The sequence below is a fragment of the Staurois parvus genome, unplaced genomic scaffold (assembly GCF_062004578.1).
Source record: "Staurois parvus isolate SC_StPar_1 unplaced genomic scaffold, SC_StPar_1.0 ptg000415l, whole genome shotgun sequence".
NCBI lineage: Eukaryota > Metazoa > Chordata > Amphibia > Anura > Ranidae > Staurois > Staurois parvus.
In genome coordinates this window covers 1,484,292-1,506,898 of record NW_028318211.1, presented here as the reverse complement: position 1 = coordinate 1,506,898, position 22,607 = coordinate 1,484,292, and the positions used below count along the sequence as shown (strand labels likewise).

General features: G+C 41.4%; 2 protein-coding genes across 2 annotated transcripts; both read right to left on the bottom strand.

Moving 5' to 3' along the window:
- Positions 1-405: 405 nt before the first annotated feature.
- On the bottom strand, positions 406-14,353 carry LOC149454822 (olfactory receptor 6N1-like). Its single transcript, XM_089686983.1, has 2 exons — positions 14,090-14,353; positions 406-1,350 (listed from the first exon to the last, which is right to left on the bottom strand). Exons 1-2 carry the CDS (start codon positions 14,351-14,353, stop codon positions 406-408), a joined length of 1,209 nt encoding a protein of 402 aa, XP_089543109.1.
- Positions 14,354-16,493: 2,140 nt separating this feature from the next.
- Positions 16,494-17,435, bottom strand: LOC149454821 (olfactory receptor 10A7-like). The gene has a single exon (XM_089686937.1). It carries the CDS (start codon positions 17,433-17,435, stop codon positions 16,494-16,496), a length of 942 nt encoding a protein of 313 aa, XP_089543063.1.
- Positions 17,436-22,607: the final 5,172 nt, after the last annotated feature.

The window sequence follows — 22,607 nt, the reverse complement described above, 5'->3', positions numbered from 1 at the left end:
TGCTGCCTATCAGTGCCCTTCAGTGCTGCATATCCATGCAGCATCATCAGTGCCTCCTCATCAATGCCCACCAGTGCCGCCTCATCAATACCGCCTCATCAGTGCAGCCTATCAGTACCATCAGTTCTGCCAATCAGTGCAGCCTCATCAACAACAGTAAGCAAATAAAAGACAAAAGGTCCAAGTTTGCCCTCAGTCAGTGAGGTTGCCCATAACATTAAAGAAACAATTAAAATGTTTTGGGAAGGAATAGGGTGAATAAGCCTTAATGAATTTACTGAAAGTAATTGTTTCCATCACATTCTCAGTTCAAATTGCCCCGGTTTGAGAAAGATTTACTTTTAAAGGCAGGGTCCAGAAGAAGTATGTATGGTAGCCAGTCCAATGCTGGTAATAGTTTAAAGATTAGGACTGAATGGACCATCTCAGCACTGAACTGAAAACTGCTGTTTGAAACTTCTTGTTCCTCAGAGAGTATATCATAGGGTTTAATAAGGGAGTCACAACAGAATAAACAACAGACACAACTTTATCCTTGTTTAAGTCATACTTTGCTTTTGGTCTTACATACATGAATATAACAGATACATAAAAAATTAGTACAACAGTCAAGTGAGATATACAGGTGGAGAAAGCTTTACTTTGCTTTATTGTAGAAAGTTTGATAGTGAAAATGATGCAAACGTAGGAAGCCATTATCAGCAAAAAACATGTTAACACAATACTCCAAGACAAAGTAAAAAATATAACTTCTGTTGTACTGCTTTCAGGGCAGGCTAGTGTCAGAAGTGCAGGATAATCACAAAAGAAATGATTTATTCTGTTAGAACTACAAAAGGGTAACGTAGCAATAAATGTGATTGTTAAAACCGAGGCAGAAAACCCACTCAAAAAACTTAGAATTATCAACTGTAGACATGCTCTTGTTGTCATTAAAGATGAATATCTTAGGGGATTACAGATTGCAAGATATCTATCACCAGCCATTACTGTTAACAGAATACATTCAGATGATCCAAGTGAGAAGAACACATATAGTTGGGTCATGCATGCTTCAAATGAGATTGTTTTGCATTTGACTATGAAAATGGACAACATGTTTGGTGTTGTGACAGTCACATAGAAGATCTCCAGTAAAGAAAGGTTGGCAATAAACATATACATAGGGGTATGTAAGGATGGTGTCAACTTTACTATCATAATTATAAGGAAATTTGCAATAATAGTCAAAATATAAATGATTAGAAATATGGAGAACAAGATAAGTTTTATGCTCTGGGCACTGGAAAATCCAACAAAAATAAATTCTAATGTCATAGTTTGGTTGTTTGTCCATTCAGTTAATTCCATCTGAAAGAGTAAAAAAGAAGGAATATGGATGAACCTGTAAATGGAATGTATGTTAGTTTTGCATATATTTTTCTAATACAGTCAGTAACATTTTAAAATTTAAATATTCAAAGATAGATAGCAGTGTCCCTTAATGTGCTCTGTTGAAAAAAGCCTGATGTTTACCAAACTCAGTTACTCAAGCTACAATTTTCACACATACCCAGCAGTAACTCATTTCCTTCTGCTCCCTCTATTTGAGTTAATTATGGCAAACACAGCTCCTCAGCCCTCTCATAAACAAAGACCAAAGTAGGATTCTTAAGTGCTTGAGTTATCAGAAAACAGTATTTAAAATTACAATCTGATTTTTTTTTTTCATTTTAGTTATGTAATCTGAATGAGAACATATAACAAATATAAAATAGTAATTATCCCAATTTGGCTGCAGATTTAGATATACAATTTATATTTTCCTAAGATATTAAGTACAGTATTTGAAAAATTTTAAGGAAAATAAAACAATAATATATAAAGACCAAAATCATACAGTAGGTGCTGCCATTTTACTTGTCTTATTTACTTTGGAGTTTTTGTATGGTACATTTCACTAACTGTACAAATAAAAGCTAATTAAGCTTTGGTAAAAAAAATAATTCAATCTCATAGCCCCTAATAATTGCTATGGGCAGCATGCACCTCCATCGATAGCCTGAGATGAAAGCCTATGCACCAGGATGCCAATCTACGACACTGTTGTTCTCACTGCATTTTTAATGATTCAGCCTATGCAGGACTGGCAAGCCAAAACCTAGCATAACAATTTCTGGCCAACTGCCACGACTCAAGGTACCTAACATCTCCTTTTCCTAGCAGCAACCACTTCCTTTGATTCAGTTATTCATGTTTTAATCACATATTTTGATTTAATCTGTAAATCTCTAATGTAAGCCCCTTGCGCGTTATACAGTTAATCATTTTGTGCTTCAAAACTCACCTATCTGCATGCTAAGTCCAGAGATTGTTTTTTCAAAAAATAGGTGCTGGAACTCAACCACGACCCCCGAAAACCCCTCCTCCCTTCCCACAGACACCCTTCAAACCACATCAAATAGCAGGTGTGGTCAAATTTCCCTAACAGTAGGAGGGTCTTAAAGGGGCATTAAATACCAGGAGTGCATTACATACAGAGTGAAGAATTCAAGGGGGTTACACACACAGTGCAGAGTTCAGGTGTATACTGCATACAGAGTGCAGAGTTCAGGGGTGCGCTACACACAGAGTGCAGAGTTCAGGGGTGCACTACACACAGAGTGCAGAGTTCAGGGGTGCACTACACACAGAGTGCAGAATTCAGGGGTGCACTACATACAGAGTGCAGAGTTCAGGGGTGCACTACGCACAGAATTCAGAGTTCAGGGTTGCGCTACATACAGAGTGCAGAGTTCAGGGGTATGCTGCATACAGAGTGCAGAGTTCATCCTTCTTCCACAGCTGCTTACCTCTGCATCCCTCATTCACATCTCCTTTTCACCCCTCTTCAGCTCTGACCTCTACATGCACCCCATCCCTCCACTGCTCCTATCTTCTCCCCCTCCCTTAAAGCCTCCACCATCTTCCACATGTCTTACGTTTGTTGCTGTAATAACCTGAAACACCTAGCTCTAGTACCTCCCCATACACTGTAGATGGGTTCACCTTTCTCACTTGCCGGGAGATCATCCAGTGGGGGTGTCCGCATCCGCATTGCACCTTGGGCACATGCATCTCCCTTGTCCTCATCCTGCACTCAGTGGGAGCTGCTCAAGACATCAGATCTGTAAGAGCTGTTGGGAGACAAGCTGTCACTTGTAAACACAGAAGACAGACTTCTGTGTTTACAAGTGAAAGTGGTGAGCAGGGAACAGAGGGCCTGAGCCAGAGGTGGTAGAACTGAGTTCTACCAAGTTCCAGCTGAGAAAAGCCCTGGCTAAATCCATTTCAAACTGTAGCTTGATATTAGATAGCTGGCAGATCTTCATAAGCTTCAAGCTTAATCTGAAATGTTGTTTTGAATCAGACCTTACAATGCTGACCTGCTCTGACAGTTTAATGTGAGTTAATAAGGAATTGGCACTTGCACATTTAGGATAGGATAGCTGTAGTAAATCAAAACCAAAGGGTTTGATTTATTAAAATTGGAGAGTGCAAACTCTGATGCAGCTCTGCATGGTAGCCAATCAACTTATAACTTCGCTTTTTTCAGTTAAGCTTTGACAATTAAATCTGGAAGCTGCACCAGATTTTGCACTTTCCAGTTTTAGTAAATCAACTCCAGAGTGTCTGAAAGGAAGTAGCAAGTAGTTCAAGTACTTTATCCATAGAATATACACAATGCCTGAGAAGTCTTTGACATGGCCACACCCTGTATTAAATGTTTCTTTGTAAAACAAAGATTTTATACATATAAGACAGCTATAAAACATATGTTTTAAAACTTAAAAAATACAATAAAATAGACTCAATGTAATATAGTTTTTCTTTAGGTATTATTATTACCATACTGGAAGAGTGACTCCAAGCAAGAAGTAAATTAAACTGTGAACTGCTAAAACTATTTAAGAACAGTGCTGCTGCTATGGCTATAAGTTTAAACTACTTAGCTATATAGCAGAACCATGAAAGCCCAGCATAGTTTATGTGCCTAGTGGATCATGGCATCCTGTCTGTCAGTAGTAGCAAGCAAGACTCCTGAATGTACAGTAAGCAGGATGGGCCAGATAGTCATAAGGAGTGGCATGAGGGACTACAGGGGATAAGGACATTTTGCAATGACTTGGAGGAATGCAGTTGGCAATGCTTGAGCAAAACGTTTACTCTGCCTTTACTTTGTGACCCTATCTCAGGTGCCTGTCACCTGATTATATTTTTGGCCTGGCACCTCAGCCATCTAACAACTCGCCATTCCTTAACCTTTAGTGTCTCTTGATTGTGTACTTCACCCATTTTCTGCCAAACAACAGCTGTCTCCAGTCTGACTGCCACAGTCAGAGTCCAGGCCACAACCTGGGAGTCATTTCACAGCAAAGCTCATCACCACTTGTGAAGAACACTAGTGAGATTAGGTGCCTTGGCTCTATTTAGGACCTGTATGTCCCTGATGATGCACAGCGTGCACAACTACTGTGACAGTTCTTTTCGACCCTGACACACAGGATGCAGTTCATTTTAACTGTTTTGGCTGTGCTAAATTATGTAAAGTACTGCAATTTCCAGACACTAACAAATGGTTGCTCTTTCAAATGCTCTATCAAACTGTTATTTTGCTAAGCAGCTTGGAAATTTTTGTTTTTGATGCACATTGCCCTTCCATGTACACCTTATTGCAAAGGCTATTTATAAATTGGAGTGGTTGCCATTTTTTTGTAAAGCTTGTTCGCTTATTTGATGTGGGACACATTGGGTATCTTCATCTTCTATTGCTCTCTTGTTGGGTGTTTATTGTGTCCCTTTGCCCTTGAGGAGGAGTGGGCTCCCTCCAGGCAAACTTCCCCTTAGTTTATGCACTGCTCTGTGTGCTCCTATTTGGAGACTCTCAAAAGAATTATGACCACACTATACACAGGAGCCTAGGCATAGGCACTGTGGCTTCCAGATATATCTGCAAATTTGTGCAGTGAAACCCCCTGTTTTTAATGTGAATTGTTAGACAATGTCAATTTGTTTTTTTTACAGACTATCTGGCAAGTGTGCTGGGAAATTGTTGTTTGTTTGTGATGTAATTTGTCCTTCGATGTGCACTTTAAAGCAAAGACTAGTTATAAATTGGGGTGGTTGCCATCTTTCTGTATAGTTTGTTCGCTGATTTGATGTGGGGACACATTGGATGCCTCCAGCTGCCATTATGATCTTGCTGGGTGTCCAGAGTGTCCCTTTGCCTTTAAGGAGGAGTGGACTCCCTCCAAGCAAATCTGCCCTTAATTTATCTGCTACTCTATGTGCTCTAATTTGGAGACTCTCAAAAATATAGAGTTAGAACTATACATATATATATATGCATATACAGGTGAAACTCGAAAAATTAGAATATCGTGCAAAAGTTAATTTATTTCAGTAATGCAACTTAAAAGGTGAAACTAATATATGAGATAGACTCATTACAAGCAAAGCAAGATAGTTCAAGCCGTGATTTGTCATAATTGTGGTGATTATGGCTTACAGCTCATGAAAACGCCAAATCCACAATCTCAGGAAATTAGAATATCGTGAAAAGGTGCAATATTCTCGGCTCAAAGTGTCCCACTCTAATTAGCTAATTAAGCCATAACACCTGCAAAGGGTTCATGAGCCTTTAAATGGTCTCTCAGTCTGGTTCAGTAGCAATCATAATCATGGGAAAGACTGCTGACCTGACAGTTGTGCAGAAAACCATCACTGACACCCTCCATAAGGAGGGAAAGCCTCAAAAGGTAATTGAAAAAGAAGTCGGATGTTCCCAAAGTGCTGTATCAAAGCACATTAATAGAAAGTTATGTGGAAGGGAAAAGTGTGGAAGAAAAAGGTGCACAAGCAGCAGGGATGACTGCAGCCTGGAGAGGATTGTCAGGAAAAGGCCATTCAAAAGTGTTGGGGACTTTCACAAGGAGTGGACTGAAGCTGGAGTTAGTGCATCAAGAGCCACCACACACAGACAGATCCTGGACATGGGCTTCAAATGTCGTATTCCTCTTGTCAAACCGCTCCTGAACAACAGACAATGTCAGAAACGGCTTACCTGGGCTAACGAAAAACAGACCTGGTCTGTTCCTCAGTGGTCCAAAGTCTTCTTTTCTGATGAGAGCAACTTTTGTATCTCATTTGAAAACCAAGGACCCAGAGTATGGAGGAAGAATGGAGAGGCACACACTGCAAGATGCTTGAAGTCCAGTGTGAAGTTTCCACAGTCTGCGTTGATTTGGGGAGCCATGTCATCTGCTGGTGTTGGTCCACTGTGCTTCATTAAGTCCAGGGTCAACGCAGCCATCTACCAGGAGATTTTGGAGCACTTCATGCTTACTTCTGCAGACAAGCTTTATAGGGATGCTGACTTCATTTTCCAGCAGGACTTGGCACCTGGCCACACTGCCAAAAGCACCAAAACCTGGCTCAATGACCGTGGGATTACTGTGCTTGATTGGCCAGCAAACTCGCCTGACCTGAACCCCATAGAGAATCTATGGGGCATTGCCAAGAGAGAGATGAGAGACATGAGACCGAACAATGCAGAAGAGCTGAAGGTCGCTATTGAAGCATCCTGGTCTTCTATAATACCTCAAACAGTGCCGCAGGCTGATAGCTTCCATGCCATGCCGCATTGAGGCAGTAATTGCTGCAAAAGGGGCCCAAACCAAGTACTGAGTACATATGCATGCTTATACTTTTCAGAGGTCCGATATTGTTCTATGTACAATCCTTATTTTATTGATTGCATGTAATATTCAAATTTTCTGCGATTGTGGATTTGGAGTTTTTATGAGCTGTAAGCCATAATCATCACAATTATGACAAATCACGGCTTGAACTATCTTGCTTTGCATGTAATGAGTCTATCTCATATATTAGTTTCACCTTTTAAGTTGCATTACTGAAATAAATGAACTTTTGCATGATATTCTAACTTTTCGAGTTTCACCTGTACACCAGGGATGTAGGATATTTCTATAGACAGCCAAGCTAATCACCCTAATATTTAAAATATAACATATACAGTACTCAGGAACCAAAAACCCAAGCTTACCGGAAACTTGACTAGCTTCGTAGATGCACCTTTTTTCAATCACGGTCATTTGAAATTCATTGTCATTTCAAATTTGATGCCTTTTTTAAATTTCTTTATTCCTTTAAATTTTTAAGCAAAATTAAGAATGCACTTTAAGTACCCAGTTAGTCATTTACTGTAGACATGATCTTATCTTTATTATATTTATACTGTTTGCCCAGAAGCTGTGAAGAAAATAATTGTCACAAACACTTGCTCTAAGATATAAAATTAAATATATTCCTGTAATTAGTTTCAGTGGGATGTGTATTATTATTATAGGTGCTTGGAATAAACATGTTAAAGGACAAGTTCACCTTTTAGAATATGTTATAAGTTACACCTGTTTTTAGTCACCCCCTCTCCCATCAGCACTCATGCTAAGTGTGACAGAGGGCAGGGGTTCTTCTCTCCTGCATTCACTGTCACATTTTGAAAGTGGTGCGGTTGTGCAGGGCTCTGCCCAGCTGGGATCTGTGAATGTAGAGACTACAGGTCCCATCTTCCACCACAGCAGATGGACCTGTAGTTTAAATGAATTGCAAGCACACTGATCAGCACACCTTTAGTTCATTCACACTGCCTACAGATCTGAACATAACAGCCTGTACAGAGGTACAGGCACAAAGCTGTAGGCAGTGTGTGCAGGAGCCTGGCATTGCACCCATGATCTGCTGATCATGCATGCAATACTTTGCAGGCTCCTGTTTTAAAAAATAATAAATGCACATTTGTTACCTGCAAAAATGTGTGCATTTTTAATTTTTTAATTAAAGGCAAACTTAGCCATTAACTATGTTGGATATGGCCAACTTGCTGCCTGTCACAGGATTGGAAAATATCTGTATATACTCCTGTGCTGAAAAATATACTAGTAAAAATACTCTGATTATGAAACAAATGTACATCCAAGCAAATTAATGCAAACTATATATATGTACTAAAGGTAACAATATATATCAATATCATAATAATTGACAAATGTACAGCTATTTTCGGAAGTGTAATAGACACTCAGGACCAAAGTGTCACCATCTAATAAAGAAAAACATGTATGTACAGTATGTTATGTAGACTACCATGGCTAGTCCTTAAAGACATATAGATACAAGGTCACATTTCGAGTAATCCAAATTCCAAATGCAGATCAAGAAGCAATAGGCTCTGTCAAAGTACATGAGGTCATGAAGTTTTAGTCACTGTTTTTAAAAGTAAAAAGGTCATGTTGAAATGATCACAACACATTTTTTATAGTTTTCTTTTCTATATTGTGCACACAATGATTTTTTTCCTGTCATAAAAAAAGAGGAAATAGAAGTTATTAACAATAAAATGATCACACTCAACTCAAAATGGTGTTTTGTGTCCAATGGAAATGTTCTTTAAAGTGAAAGATGAAGTACATTTTAGCAATCCTTACTCCTAATTATTGTAGCATACCAAATTTTATTGCTCTGTAGCCTGCAGCCTCTGCATCCTTAACCTCCCTGGCGGTATGATTATTTCAGATTTTTGGTGCTGAAAGCGGTACCATCATTTTGCATGGAAATATGTAGTTTTTTTATTGTAGGCCCGTCATTTTTAGGAATAACTCACTGAAATCTGTCCAAACAAGAGTCTAGTAAACATAAACTTGAAACACAAAATCATAAATTATAATTTAATAAATAATCATAAAAAATAATGATATAATATTAATAAATTTAATTCAATAATATAATCAAACCAAAAACACTGAAATTTGAAATATAGCGCCAAGTTCGCACATCACTGAGCAAAGTCACAGAATCATTTTCAGTGTCTGATGACGAATTTCCCCACAAATCATTATCACTCAATTCTGCAAGTGGTTCTGATTTACTATCGCTGTTCTCTAGCTGGTCTAAAACAGATTTTGACCTAAAGGGACGCTTTTTGGACGCCATGGACTTTTCCCAGTTTCCAGGCAGAAAGAACAGTCAAAATGCAGGCAGGGCACAGGACAAAGTAGTAGGGACAAAATGTATGTGAAATGCTTTGAAACAGCAATGTTTTGCTATGTAATAATTGTTTTAAAAAAACGACATTTTTTAAAACTTTCAAATTTGCCGCCGGTTCTGGCGCCCGTACATCCCGATGTCACAGGGACCAGAACACGGAAGCCGGATGCCAGCATTGGCCGGAGGAGATGGCCGGGGACGCTGCAGGGGACACATCGCGGGAGCGAAGAACAAGGTAAGCGCTGCAGGGAATCCCTGAGCAAAGCCGCATGGTAAGCCCGAGTGTAGCTTGGGGTTACCCCTTTTGTTACTGAAACTTTACCCCGAGCTACACTCCTGGCGGGAATACCGGCAGGGAGGTTAAAGCAGTTCTTCAGTCCTCTATTAAAAAAATTAAAAACTAAAAACTGTAGCTGCTGACTTTTATTAATTAGACACTCACCTATCCTAGGATCCAGTGGTGTCCTCACCCGGCCAGGTTTCTTCACTGGGTTTCGGTCCCCGGCACCTGCATAATAACTGTGGGCAGCTGGCTGTGACAGCTTGCAGCTGCACAATTGGCTGCTCACTGCACATGCCTGAGCCCTGATATATCTGATTGGTCCTACAGCTTTCTGGGACTTGTGACATGTCCCAAAAGACTGTGAGGAGAGGAGGGGGGCTGCACATCCACTCAGATCGTTGCAGCATTCTGACCGGAAGTCGGGGAGTGGGTACCTGTCAAAAACAGGTACCCCCCCCCCAAAAAAAGATGTGCCAAATCTGAAGGAGGAGAACGGGAGGAGGGGGAAGAGTGGAACTTTCCCTTTTGGGTGACGTTCCTCTTCAATATACCAGGTAGTAAATCCTGATCCGTTCTGTAAAAAAGCTATTACTGGACTGTAATGGTGGTGCTACAACAAGATAGTAATGGTTCTGTAACTGCTAGTGCCACCACAACTCAGGTGGAATCCTCTCTACCAATTTGTTTTGCCTATAGAAGCTAAATACTACCGTAGTACCCTGTGTCATGCTTGTTTGAGTGTTTTATGGACAGGGTGTATTTACCGCAAGGCAAACAAGGCATTTGCCTAAGGCGTCATTTTTCAGGAGGGGTGCCATCCCCTGGCAGCTGGTAACTGAGGATGGGGAGCAAATGAAGCACAAGCACAGCAGTGTGGGCTGCTGTGGGCTGCTGAAGTGTGTCTGACTCTCATTCCTGGATCATTGTCAGAGATCAGCGCAGAAGGAAGATGTTGGGCATTTCTGATCATGGCTCCCGGGGTGGCCAGCGGGGGAGTGCTGGAATCTCTCTCTCCAACATACATGGGGGGTGAGATTTTACTCTTGTCTAAGACGGCACACAACCAAAATACACCACTGTTGATGGAGCAAATATCTTTTGGTATCCTCCCTCTACCCCCCTACTCCCCCAAAACAACTATACATCGCACCCTCACTACTTCCATCTCCCCACTACGGCTCTCACCACCTCCTCCTGATACTCCACTCTCCCACCGACCCACACGCCACCACTAACAGACCCACACGCTCTTGCACATCCTGCTCCCATGCCACCTTTCTCACCCATCTTCTTCTCCTAACCGCTGGGGACATCTCCCCGAACCCTGGCCCCTCACCACCTCACTCACCCACTAGGCACCCTCCTACTCCCACAAACCGCAGCAACCCCCCCAACCTTATACCTGTCCCCCTCCTCCCCATATCCACCCCTCCACTCTCGGTTGCACTCCTGAACGCCCGATCGGTTTGCAACAAGCTCCCCGCCATCCATGACCTCTTTATCTCCCACTCCCTCAACCTCCTAGTGGTCACCAAAACCTGGATCCAAGCCACTGACTCCACCTCCCCTGCGGCACTCTCCTGTGGAGGTCTCGTCTGGTCCCATTCACCCAGACCGAGCGGTCGTAGAGGTGGTGGGGTCGGCATGCTCTTGTCACCACTGAGCACCTTCCAGGTCCTCCCAAACCCCCTCTCTCTATCCTTCTCCTCCTTGGAAGCCCACTGCATCTGGCTCTTCTCTCCCACCCCTCTGAGGATTGCAGTAATCTATCGGCCTCCTGGACCCGTATCCCGCTTCCTCGACAACCTTTCCACCTGGCTACCCTTTTTCCTCTCCTCTGAGCTACCCACCATCAGCCTTGGTGACTTTAATATCCCTATCAACGTCAATAACCCGGCTACATCCAAACTCCTCCACTTAACCTCTTCTTTTGCACTCACACAGTGCACACAGTCCTCCACCCACACTGATGGGAACACCCTGGACCTCGTTCTCTCTCATCTCTGCACCCCCCACAACCTCAAAAACACCCCTTTCCCTCTCTCTGACCACAACCTCATTACGTTCTCCGTCTCCCCGTCCTCTAACACCTCCACCCCAAATGTCAAACCATCACCAACCGTAACCTCCGCAACCTGAACCCGGCCCCTCTCCATTCTGCAGCTGACCGTCTGTACGACAGTATCCTTCCACTGTCATGCCCTCACCTGGCCACTACTTTGTTACTGTATTGTCTCATGTACTGTCCCCCCCTATAATGTACAGCGCTGAGCAAACCTTTTGGCGCTATATAAATACTGTATAATAATAATAATAATGTTACCTACTACTAGTACCTCTGCAATCCCATGATCAGACTGCAGTTTTTAAAATACAAAATAGGACTGTAGTATTATGTAACATCTATTAATCATCATTTTTCTGTTTTTTTTAAGTTAAGGTCTTAATGTGGGTGCTTCGACTTCCATTTTAAGTGTACTGTATACTCATTAAGTGTGAATAACTGAAAGCAAAACCACTGGGGAAGGGTTGTGGGGAAGAGGCCCTTGTCCCTATCGGCATGGGGACACCATCCCATTGCGGAGGGCACGTGGCCTGGCAAGCCGCAGGGACGGTGGGCTGCTCGATTGTGTCCCCCCCTATCCTGGGCTGCCAGGCCTGTGCTTGGATCAAGGGTCTGGTAGGAATTTAGGAGTGACTGGTATGGCTTTTAGAGGGAACCCCAAGCACTTTTACCCCCATTTTTGGGAGGTGGAATTCCCCTTAAAAGTCCTACCAGGCCTAAAGGGCCTAATATTGCTTTTAGGGGGAACCCCACTCATTTAAAAAAAAAACTATTTAACTGTGGGATCCCTCCTAACCTTTCTACCAGACCTAAAGGTCCTGGTAAGGATTGGGGGGGACCCATGCCGTTATTTTATTTATGTATTTTTTGTTTTATTTTTATTTGGTTTTTGTAATATTATAATTTTTATTATTATTATTTATTTAAATTCTTTTTTCAGGGAGAGTATTTTCCCCTCTTATACAATGTGGAATGGGGGCTGTGCACTGTGAGAGCACAGTGCATTGTGGGGTGTTTGGCGGGCGAACAGTTGGTGGTGCCTTCACACTGTAACCCTTCAGAGTTATTCTTGACAAGTGCAAGACCCTGCTCTAAAAATTCTAATTATATGCATCTGTCACAGAGTGGGTTGAAAAAATGGGCCTTGGGTGTTGGTGCCTCTGTAACCCCTTACACTCTTGATGAGTGCAGGAATTGGCACTGCTCTAAAAAACTGAAATTAAATGCACCTGTCACACAGGTGTGGAAAAATTGGACCTTGGGTGCTGTTGGTGCCTGAACACTGTAACCCCTCACAGTTACTCTTGATGAGTGCAGGAATGGGCCTTGCTGTTAAAACTTTTTTTAAAAATTGTAAAAAATTGAAATTAGATGCACCTGTCACACAGGTACAGAAAAATTGGGCCTTGAGTGTTGGAGGTGCCTGAACACTGTAACCCCTCACAATTACTCTTGCTCTGTGCAGGCATGGGCCCTGCTGTTAAAAATTAGAAAAAAATTGTAAAACATTGAAATTAGATGCACCTGTCAAGCAGGTGCAGAAAAATTGGGCCTTGGGTTTTGGTGCTGGCTGAACACTGTAACCCCCTCACAGTTACTAGGTGCAGGAATGGGCCCTGCTGTTAAAAAATGTTAAAAATTAGAAAAAATGTGTGAAGAAAAGAAATTACATGCACCTGCCAAACAGGTGCAGAAAAATTGGGCCTTGGGTTTTAATGGTGCCCTAAACTGAAAAAAAGCTAGGAGCTTAGAAGATAGCTTAATCAGGATTCAGGAATATGATAGGCAGCATAGGCAGTCTTCAAGGGATCCCAGATCCCTAACAAATTTAATCAGTTACATCAACATCAGGGTCTTGATTGCTGCTGTTGATCCAGGACTGATTCATTTTAATAAATGCCAGCTGGTCAACTGAGTCTGTGGACAAATGCACTCTTTTATCCATCACAAAACCTCTAGCAGCACTGCGGACTAAAGAATTGTTTAAAGGCATTGGTCAGCCAGCTGCCTTCTCCACCACTCTTTCTTTGAGAAACGAAGCCTCAGAAACACTTTGTCCAGGAAATGGTAAGCTTCCAGTGTCTGGAAAGGTGTTACACAAATGTTTCTTCAAGGCATCCTCAAGATGTTTCATCCTCTGCTCTATTTGTGAAGGCAGGATGAGTTCTACAACTTTATCCTTGTAACGTGAATCAAGAAGGTTGCCAACCAGTGATGATCCCTCAACTTGATACAATGAATCCTCTGGTCCTTTCGCAGGCTTTGCAGAACCAGGGAGCCTATGCAGCGTAAATTTGAGGAGTCATGAGATTCTGAGTCTTCTGAGTCACTGAGGATGACACTGTCAGGAACTTCCTCCTCCCAGCCATGTAGTACTCCTGGCTGGTTTCCGGGGACTGACAACCATCCCTTGAAGACTGCCATATGTTATCCTCTACTTCCATACTGCCACAATCCTCCTGCTCCTCTTCCTCCGGTCTGTTCTGTGGCCCCACAGGAATGGTACCTGCATAAAGAGGGCCTTGAGAGGAAGTAAAGTCCTCCTCTTCCTCACACTGTTCTGCCTCAAGTGCCCTGTCCATGATTCCATGCAGCATGTGCTCCAGCAGGAAGACTAGAGGGATAGTGTCACTGATGCATCCATTGTCATGGGTCACCATCCTTATGGTCTCTTCAAATGGTGACAGGACAGTGCATGCATCCTTTATCAGCAGCATCTGGTGTGGTGAAAAAAAGCCAAGCTCCCCTGAGCCTGTCCTTGTGCCATACTCACACAGGTATTCATTGATGGGCCTCTGCTGCATGTGAAGCTGCTTCAGCATTGCCAATGTTGAGTTCCACCTGGTGGGCATGTCACAAATGAGGCGGATGGTGGGCAGGTTGAATTCTTGTTGAATGTCAGACAGCCAAAGACTGGCCATGTGTGACTGCCGGAAATGGCAACTGACTTTTCTGGCCTGCCTCAGAAGATCTTGCATGTCTGGGTACCTGTTCAAGAAACACTACACCACCAAATTCAGAACATGTGTCAAGTGTCCCTTTCGGAGGGTGGAGAGGAGGTTGATGCCATTGTTGCCTACAACCATTCCTGTTTCAAGCTTCCGTGGCGTCAACAACTTCTGAGCTTGCCCCTGCAGAGCTGACTGAATCTCTTCCAGAAGCACCGCATGGCATCTTTTAGCCTGATCACTTGCATAGCCCCTTGAATGCTTAGGGAGCACTGCTGGTTCAGAGGATAATTCAGCAGAAGAGGCCATAGAGAAAGAAGAAGAGGAGGGGTGGAGCAGACAGATATGGCAGACTCACCACCAGCTTTTTGGATCTGTGGTGGAGGAACAAGCTCCAGAACTGAATCCTGTCCTGCATCCTTCCCAGCTGCCAGCAGAGTTACCCAGTGCGCCGTGAAGGAAATGTAATGTCCCTGAACACGCCTGCTGGACCACATGTCAGCAGTAATGTGGACTTTGCTGCTGACAGCCCGGTCCATCGAGGTCAAAACATTGTCTTCCACATGATGTACAGAGCTGAAATGGCTAAAGATGCAGCAACAGAACCTGATGCTGCAAAATAAATACATAAACAAATTGACAAAGAAAAAAAAGATTGGAACAGCAGTGATGCAGAAGTGCTGTACAAATCACTGACACTTCACTGACACTACTACACTGCTCTTCACAACATTGCACTACACTGACTACACTGCAATGTCTCCTAACACACCACTAACTACCTTCACTTAACTCCACCAACACACTACACAAGGCTGCTGTGTAAGTAGCCTTATATAGTGTGGGGCATGGACAGGGGCGGACTGACAACTCATGGGGCCCCCGGGCAATAGGGGATCATGGGCCCCCTGTGTCCTTGCCCAAACTCAAAAAAGCCTATGAAAAAAGTACCAGGGGCATCTCATGGGGCCCCCTACTGACCCCGGGCCCTCGGGCAGTGCCCAAGTTTCCAAATGGTCAGTCCGCCCCTGGGCGTGGACTTAGCCCGTGAGCCATGATTGGCCAAAAGACACAGAGACCTTGTCCAGTCATGGCTCTCACAGTACATTGAGCTGTGATTAGCCAAAGCATTGCACATGACCTGTCACCAGGTGCATTGCTTTGGTCAATCATAATGCACTGTGAGAGTGCAGTGCACAGTGGGGCCCTCACCGTTCATGTGTTTGCCGAACACACAAACACCCGATGTTCGAATCGAACATCAATACTAACACTACTCTGGAACTATGTCCAGTACTGTCAGGCAAGAAATGGGGCTGGATTGCATCCATATAGCTATAGTAAAGCAATTGACACAAATCACTATATACATTGCACCTATGTTTCCACGCTTATCTGATGTTTTGTCAAACTTAAAGGATATAATGAAAAAGCCATTTATGTCTTTATAAAACAAGTTTAATATGCTGTTTATTTTCAATTTTTAGATGATTATGAGAGATCACATATGTATTTATTCCGTCCTTCCTGTTATTTACATTTAAAAAGGTGCAGATTGAAATTGTACTGTAGCATGGGGTACACACCACTGTTAAGAGTTCTACCATTTTATCACTTAATACCATGTCAGATATTGATAATTAGTTGACCTGATAAGTACCTACTGTATGGGCATACCACATGTGATAATTATTCAGTAAATCATGTCATAACCCACCATTATTTAGTGGTTTAAAGCTGAACTTCAGAAAAGAGAAAAAATGTACCCTTGCAGTTGGCCCTTCCCACACTGCAATGGTGGAATTCTTGTTTTGTTTAAGAGTGCATGGATAAGGAGTAATACTAAACATACTCCCTGTTCCCTGGCAGCATCCTCTCCAAGGGGCTACTGGCCGTTGCAGGCTTGTCTCCCCATGTACAATGTAGGGTTGATATCCCACCACTTTTGATATACCTATGCTGCTTGAGAGCAGTGCTGGATCTTGCTAGAGCCAGGAATAAATTCAGTAATTCACATTATTTCAAAATCCCTAAACTAAACAAGTATTTAGTGGGGGTTCACCGCAAGGATACATTTTGCCTCATTCCTAAAGTTTAGATTGCTTGACAATATTTAATATTTTCTACATGATGGCATGTTGTAAAAGCATTGTTGCAGTGCATTCCTTAGCTCCCTATTCTTAAAACTGTATATGATAGGATTTAGTAGTGGAGTCACCACAATATATAATAATGACAACAGTTTGTTCACATTAAATGACTGATTATTAGAAGGCACCACATACATTATTATTAAAGTTCCATAGTACATGCTGACTACTATTAAATGAGAACTGCAGGTTGAAAAGGTTTTATATCTTTCTTTGCTTGTGATCATTTTTAATATAGTACGAAGAATAGAAATGTAAGACCAGACAATAATTATAAAAGGCCAGAGGGTAATGCAAAATGAAAAAACAAGGGCTTCTACTTTAATTTCAGACGTGTCTGAGCAAGAAAGACTTAGGATGGGCTCCCGATCACAAAAGAAATGGTCAATGCCATTAGTCTTGCAAAACTGCAAACTGCTCATCATTATAATTGTCCCTACTGTAGCCATAAAACCAGTTGTCCAAACAATAACTGCAAGTGTAACACAAAGTCTTTCATTCATGATAGAGGTATAATGCAATGGGCTACAGATGGCTAAGTAGCGGTCATAGGACATGACAGCAAGAAGAAAGCATTCTGTTGTGGCAGAAGTTCCAAACATGTAAAACTGAAGAAAACATTCTGATACAGAGATGATTACTCCATCAACCATTAGTAAACATAACATATTAGGCACAATATTGGTGGTCAAGAGTATTTCACATACCGATAAGTTGCTTAAGAAAAAGTACATAGGTTTGTTGAGTTGTTGAGATACAGATGAAAGCATTATTATTAGAACATTTCCTGAAATTGTAAACATGTATGTCACTAGAAAAATGGAAAATAGAAATTTTTTGAAAGGAAGAGGTATTTGAAATCCAATCATAATAAATTCCTTGAGGTTGATATTTGTCTCATTCATTTGTACGGTATGTATTCTAGATTATTGCCATCAAATGCTGTGACCAGTGAATTTTCATGAATCAAAATTGGATTAAATCGACATGTCATAGGGCTTATGTAGGCAAATTTAGCTTGCATTGAGATGCTTCTGGGTTGCTTCTGACATGCCTTTGACCTTTGCTTTGTGTTGTTTGAGCTTACCCACTTGACATCTATACAGAAAAATAGCTTGTTGTCAAAAGTCATTGGTACCCAACTAAATTTCTCCTTAAGTTTTTAAACCTCCATTAGAGTAATTGCTTTGGTATCTGACTGGATAATATAGACAAAATATGTATTTTCCATTCACATACTTAGCTGAAGTTTACATTTTGTCCTCCATTACCCCTCTCTAATCAGTTGCGTTCCCCCTTATTGTTAAAGCGGGATTCCAAATTTCCATAAGCTCCCATCCATAGAACCCCACAACCATGGGCCAGAGTTATAGAGGGAAAAGCCTTTGTCCTCATCAACATGGGTACAAGGTACTTTGACAAGGAGTATCCCCCTTGGCAATGTACCACAGCCAAGTTGAAATCATGTGGCCTGATATGGTCCAGGAGAAAGGGAACATGCTTTACCTCCCCTTTCCTGGCCTGCCAGGCTGCATGCTTGGATAAGGGTCATGTCTAGGTTTTTGGGGGGAACTTCTTTCTTTTTGTGTGTGTGTGGGGTTCCGCCTTAAGATCCATATCATACCTGAAGAGTCATTGACATGGATCTACATTACTGTACAATATGATTGATGATGAATGAGCATTGTGTGACTTTTTTTTAAATAAAAGGACTTGTCAAAACTGTGTTTGTACTAGGTACCCCTTACCTATTAACATAGGGGGGATTCAGTATCTAAGGGCCCCTTATTTTTAAGGTGGGATGGATTCTGCAAATCCATGCACATTTTTTGTAATACATTTTGGCATTTCCCACAACAATCCCTATCACCATGATGATAAGGACCATGTATGGTTAGTTTACAGCTCATTCACTGGCCAAAGAAGAGTATTCAGAGTGCATGGCATGCCCAATTCAGGTTTTCTGGAATCATGCCAATGACAGGAAAAGATGTGAATATAACTTTATGTAGCACTACCCATGTAGGGGCCACTCTAGTTTAACAGGTTCTTTCCCAAGACAGTGCAGAGGCAGCCAAAAACACAGTTCATTCACTCTGGCTCAGTAAACTTTCTAGGGGATATCTTTTTAATATTTATTGCTAAAGTAACAGGAGGAGGACATGGAATACTCCTAAAATGCTTGAGCACAGTTCTGTAGAGGGCACTTCTCCATAACAGGTAGAATGTAACAATCTATGGGTTCATGGCTGGTGACCATGAAGTAGGTTTGAGCCCAAGTAAAGGTAGACAGAAACAGTCCATAGGTTCATGGTTGTAGACAATGAAGTAGGTTTGAGCAAACCTTGAGGCAGACTGTAACAGTCTATAGATTCACAGCTGGGGAGTAGGTTTAAGCACAAATAAAGGAAACTCTACTTACAGAGTTCTTGAACAGGATCAGTCCATAGGTGCAGCCTCTTGTAGAGCAGTCCAGCATCCCCCCCCCATCCTACAGCTTACAGCTCTATTCCCCTAGCAGTTAGGAAAAGTACAATCTCCTCAGGGCTCCAGACTATTTAACAGGATCCCAGACACTATCTCGGCACAACTCCCAAAGGATTGTCTAGGCCCTGCTCAATATTCAGGCTGGCCATTTAAATTCTCCCTCCCTAAGCTGCAGAAACTTCTTCTAGAGCCAGGAGTAAGCAATCAAACTCCTAGCCTGTGATGCCCTGAACAGACCAGAACAAACAATTACTGCTTCCCTGATTACAGAAGGAGCTAAAAACTAAATTTACCTAGCAGCCTAATAAGGAGATTGCTACATATACAAACTGAAAACTGAAATTATGTGACTTTTCAAGTGCCAAGAAAAATTCTTACACAAATAAAAATAGTTTTTTACTTGCTTTACTTTTTCTTTCTTATCACTTTATGAAGACATCTATGAGCTAGACCGGTCTTGTACCAGTTGCACTGATAATAGTGGATATTACCGCTGTTCTTTTAAAATATTTTTGTATTTTATGATGCTTTTATACAATAAAGTGAATAACTATTTTTATTTGTTTATGTAAGAAATTTTTCTTGGCAACTGAAGAGTCCCTTAATTCCAGTTTACAATTTGTATGTCTATATTCAAAATGTGGTGTCCTTTGATCTTCTCTCCATCCTTTCTATACTTTATGCTCTGTGATTATGACTAGTGGCTGGGGTTCTGGTCCTCTAGGAATGTCATTGTCCATTTTTTTTACGGGTAAGTTTTACTTTAATTATATCTCCTAGATTGTAAGCTTGAAGGAACAGGGCCCTCGAACCCCTTGTGTATCACATTGTATTGTTTCGTACTGTCGCATGTTCTATCTCCCTTTGTAATGTACAGCGCTGAGAGAACTGTTGGCGCTTTATAAATACTGTAATAATAATAATATTGTATACTCATCCCTGGTGTGTGCAGCAGTGTGGGGCTACTGGTGGAGACCCAGGTGTGGCAGATTTATCCATTAGTGGCAGTATATGCATTTTTGGTGAAGCATATTTTGACATGTCTGTCACTTTGAGAAGGCACTTTGTTGCCTCAATAAATCTGGAGCTTTCAGGTTTATTATTGGTTTGCTGGCTATTGTTCTAAATAATTTATAGTATAATATCGCTATTGGCCAAACACCCCAGATTGGGCAGGGAGAATATGGTGCTGGGTGGACTGGACTTAATAAGATTTTTTTCCTTAAACACATGTGCACCATCAATCTACCTATGCCATGCCTTTTAAGGTTATTTTGTTTTTTGGTAACATTTTTGGACATTTTTGCTGTCTTTTTTACCATATGGAGAATTTTTTGGATACTGATCAACAGTCCACTGAAATGTTGGGCACTCATTCATATAATCTCTTTCATATAACACTCTTTCAATGAAACTCCTCCTCTGCGTTTGGTGATGGCATGTTGGAGGATTTACTTCGTGATTACAAATGCCTTAAAAAACACTGCACTGATCTAGAGCTAAAAAAACAACATTGGAAGACATTGAAATTTTGGGTAAAATGAGTTTAAATTGCAAACCACAATTTGTTAAACGTCATGCTCTTGGCACTAAAAGAGACAGGGGTGCTTTCTGAATGCAGAGGACATGTGTGCAAGATTGTAAGTTGGGTCTCCTTCTCCTTCCTCTGTCTGGGCTTATTTCAATCAATGGTTAAACAGTATAAATATATGGAAATGTAAAAAATACCCATAAAGGTAATCTAAAAAAGTACAATGTAGAAGCAACATAAAAAAGTGTTATCAAGTGGGAGCAGGAGGAATGGAAAGGACAGAGACAGGGAGGGTAATTAGGGGGGTAGAGAGGGGGAAAGAGAGGTAAGTGAAGAAGGGGGAGAGAGAGAGGGAGGGGGAGAAGAGCAGGGATGGTAAGTGTTCAGTGTACAGAATTCTACCCCAAAAACTGAAATCAGTGCTGCTCTCCCTTGTGTCTCTTTCTTGGTTGTTCATGAAAAATCTATGGCTGGTGCCCTCACCAATAAATTACATATGTAGAGACAAAGATGAGGTGAAGGTGAATGTGGCAACATGGGTACCCCACCTCCTCAATGTAACATTATTAAAAATGTTATTGAAATACTTTAAAAAACAATATTAATTAATGAATATTACAATTATATCAAAACACAAATTAACTAAAATATCAGTATATATTACAGAAAGTACCAACCTTTTCCCAATAAAGATCAAAAGCAAGACTTTAAAGTCTATTTTGATCTTTAATTAATATGTTTTATAATTTTAAATTGAAGGGCTTTTTTTTACTTGTGCTGTCACAGTAACCTTAAGCATCTTAGCTGTAGTGCAGGACTTTTGTCTTCCACTCTTCTCTCCTATCCTCTCCTCCTTCCTCACAGACTTCTCAGCCTTAATAAGTTGAGATCTGGGATGGGACCACTGCAAAGCTCCAACCCTGCTCCACAGTACAAAAAGTTTGGCTGGCATATTTTATTCATTTACTTTTCCTGCTCCAGCCAGAGTCAAGTGTAGCATGGAGCAAGAAGGGTGAAGTTACAGCAAGGAGGCACATGGCATTGGCAGCAAAAAAGTAGGAGGCAGTATAGCTACTTCATATTTTTCCCTCCCTTTGCTTGCTAGCTTGAGGTGACTGGAAAGTGATGTCAGCTGAAACTGGCTCTGTTTATTGCAAAGGAACAGTTGCCAGTTCTAATCCTTAATGTTAGCAGTAAGTGCATAGTGGGCCTTAAAGACACACTAAAGATATGTCACTGATAACAGGTGAAGGTGCAATTGTGTCAAATCAATTGCGAGATAACAGCTTTTGAAATTACTTTACATGAGAAAGCCACTTTTGAAGATGTTGCTACCTTTGAGTTGCAAAAGACTGACAAAGACATTATATCCAATGCAGAAAAAAATCAAACTCATTGGCGTTAATTTACTAAAACTGGTGAGTGCAAAATCCGGTGCAGCTATACATGGTAGCCAATCAGCTTCTAACTTCAGCTTGTTCAATTAAGCTTTGACAAAAAAACTAGGAACTGATTGGTTTCTATGCAGAGCTGCACCAGGTTTTGCATCCAGTTTTACTAAATCAACCCTAATAAAAGTGAAACATGTAAACCTCTGCCAGAACTATGAGTGACCTGTTTTATTTGTAATTCATGGCCACAAATACATTTCACAGGCATTTTCAGAGCTTAAGAGGTAAAATGGTTATCACGTAATCCACCCCTATTTCTTCAGATAGTGATCTTCTGATAGAGAATGGTGCATTTGATAGTGATAAAGCTCAAGGAGAATCTACAGGTACATCAGATACAGTAAGTTTAGCTTTTCAGTGGGCTTCAGCAGACAAAAATTCATAAGGGGTGGGAGAAACAACAAGGCAATAACAACAAGAACAAGGGAATATCTAAGTTCAGGAAATGATATGAAGAACACTGAATAGTTTCTCAAAGAGTCCATAAACTAAGGAGAAAGAAAAACTTCTGCAAGGGGACTTTCATTTGACCTCCCATATTATCTCAGTACTTGAAATATAATTATGAGAGACAACCTAAACTGCAAAAAGATTTATTTTCCCAACAT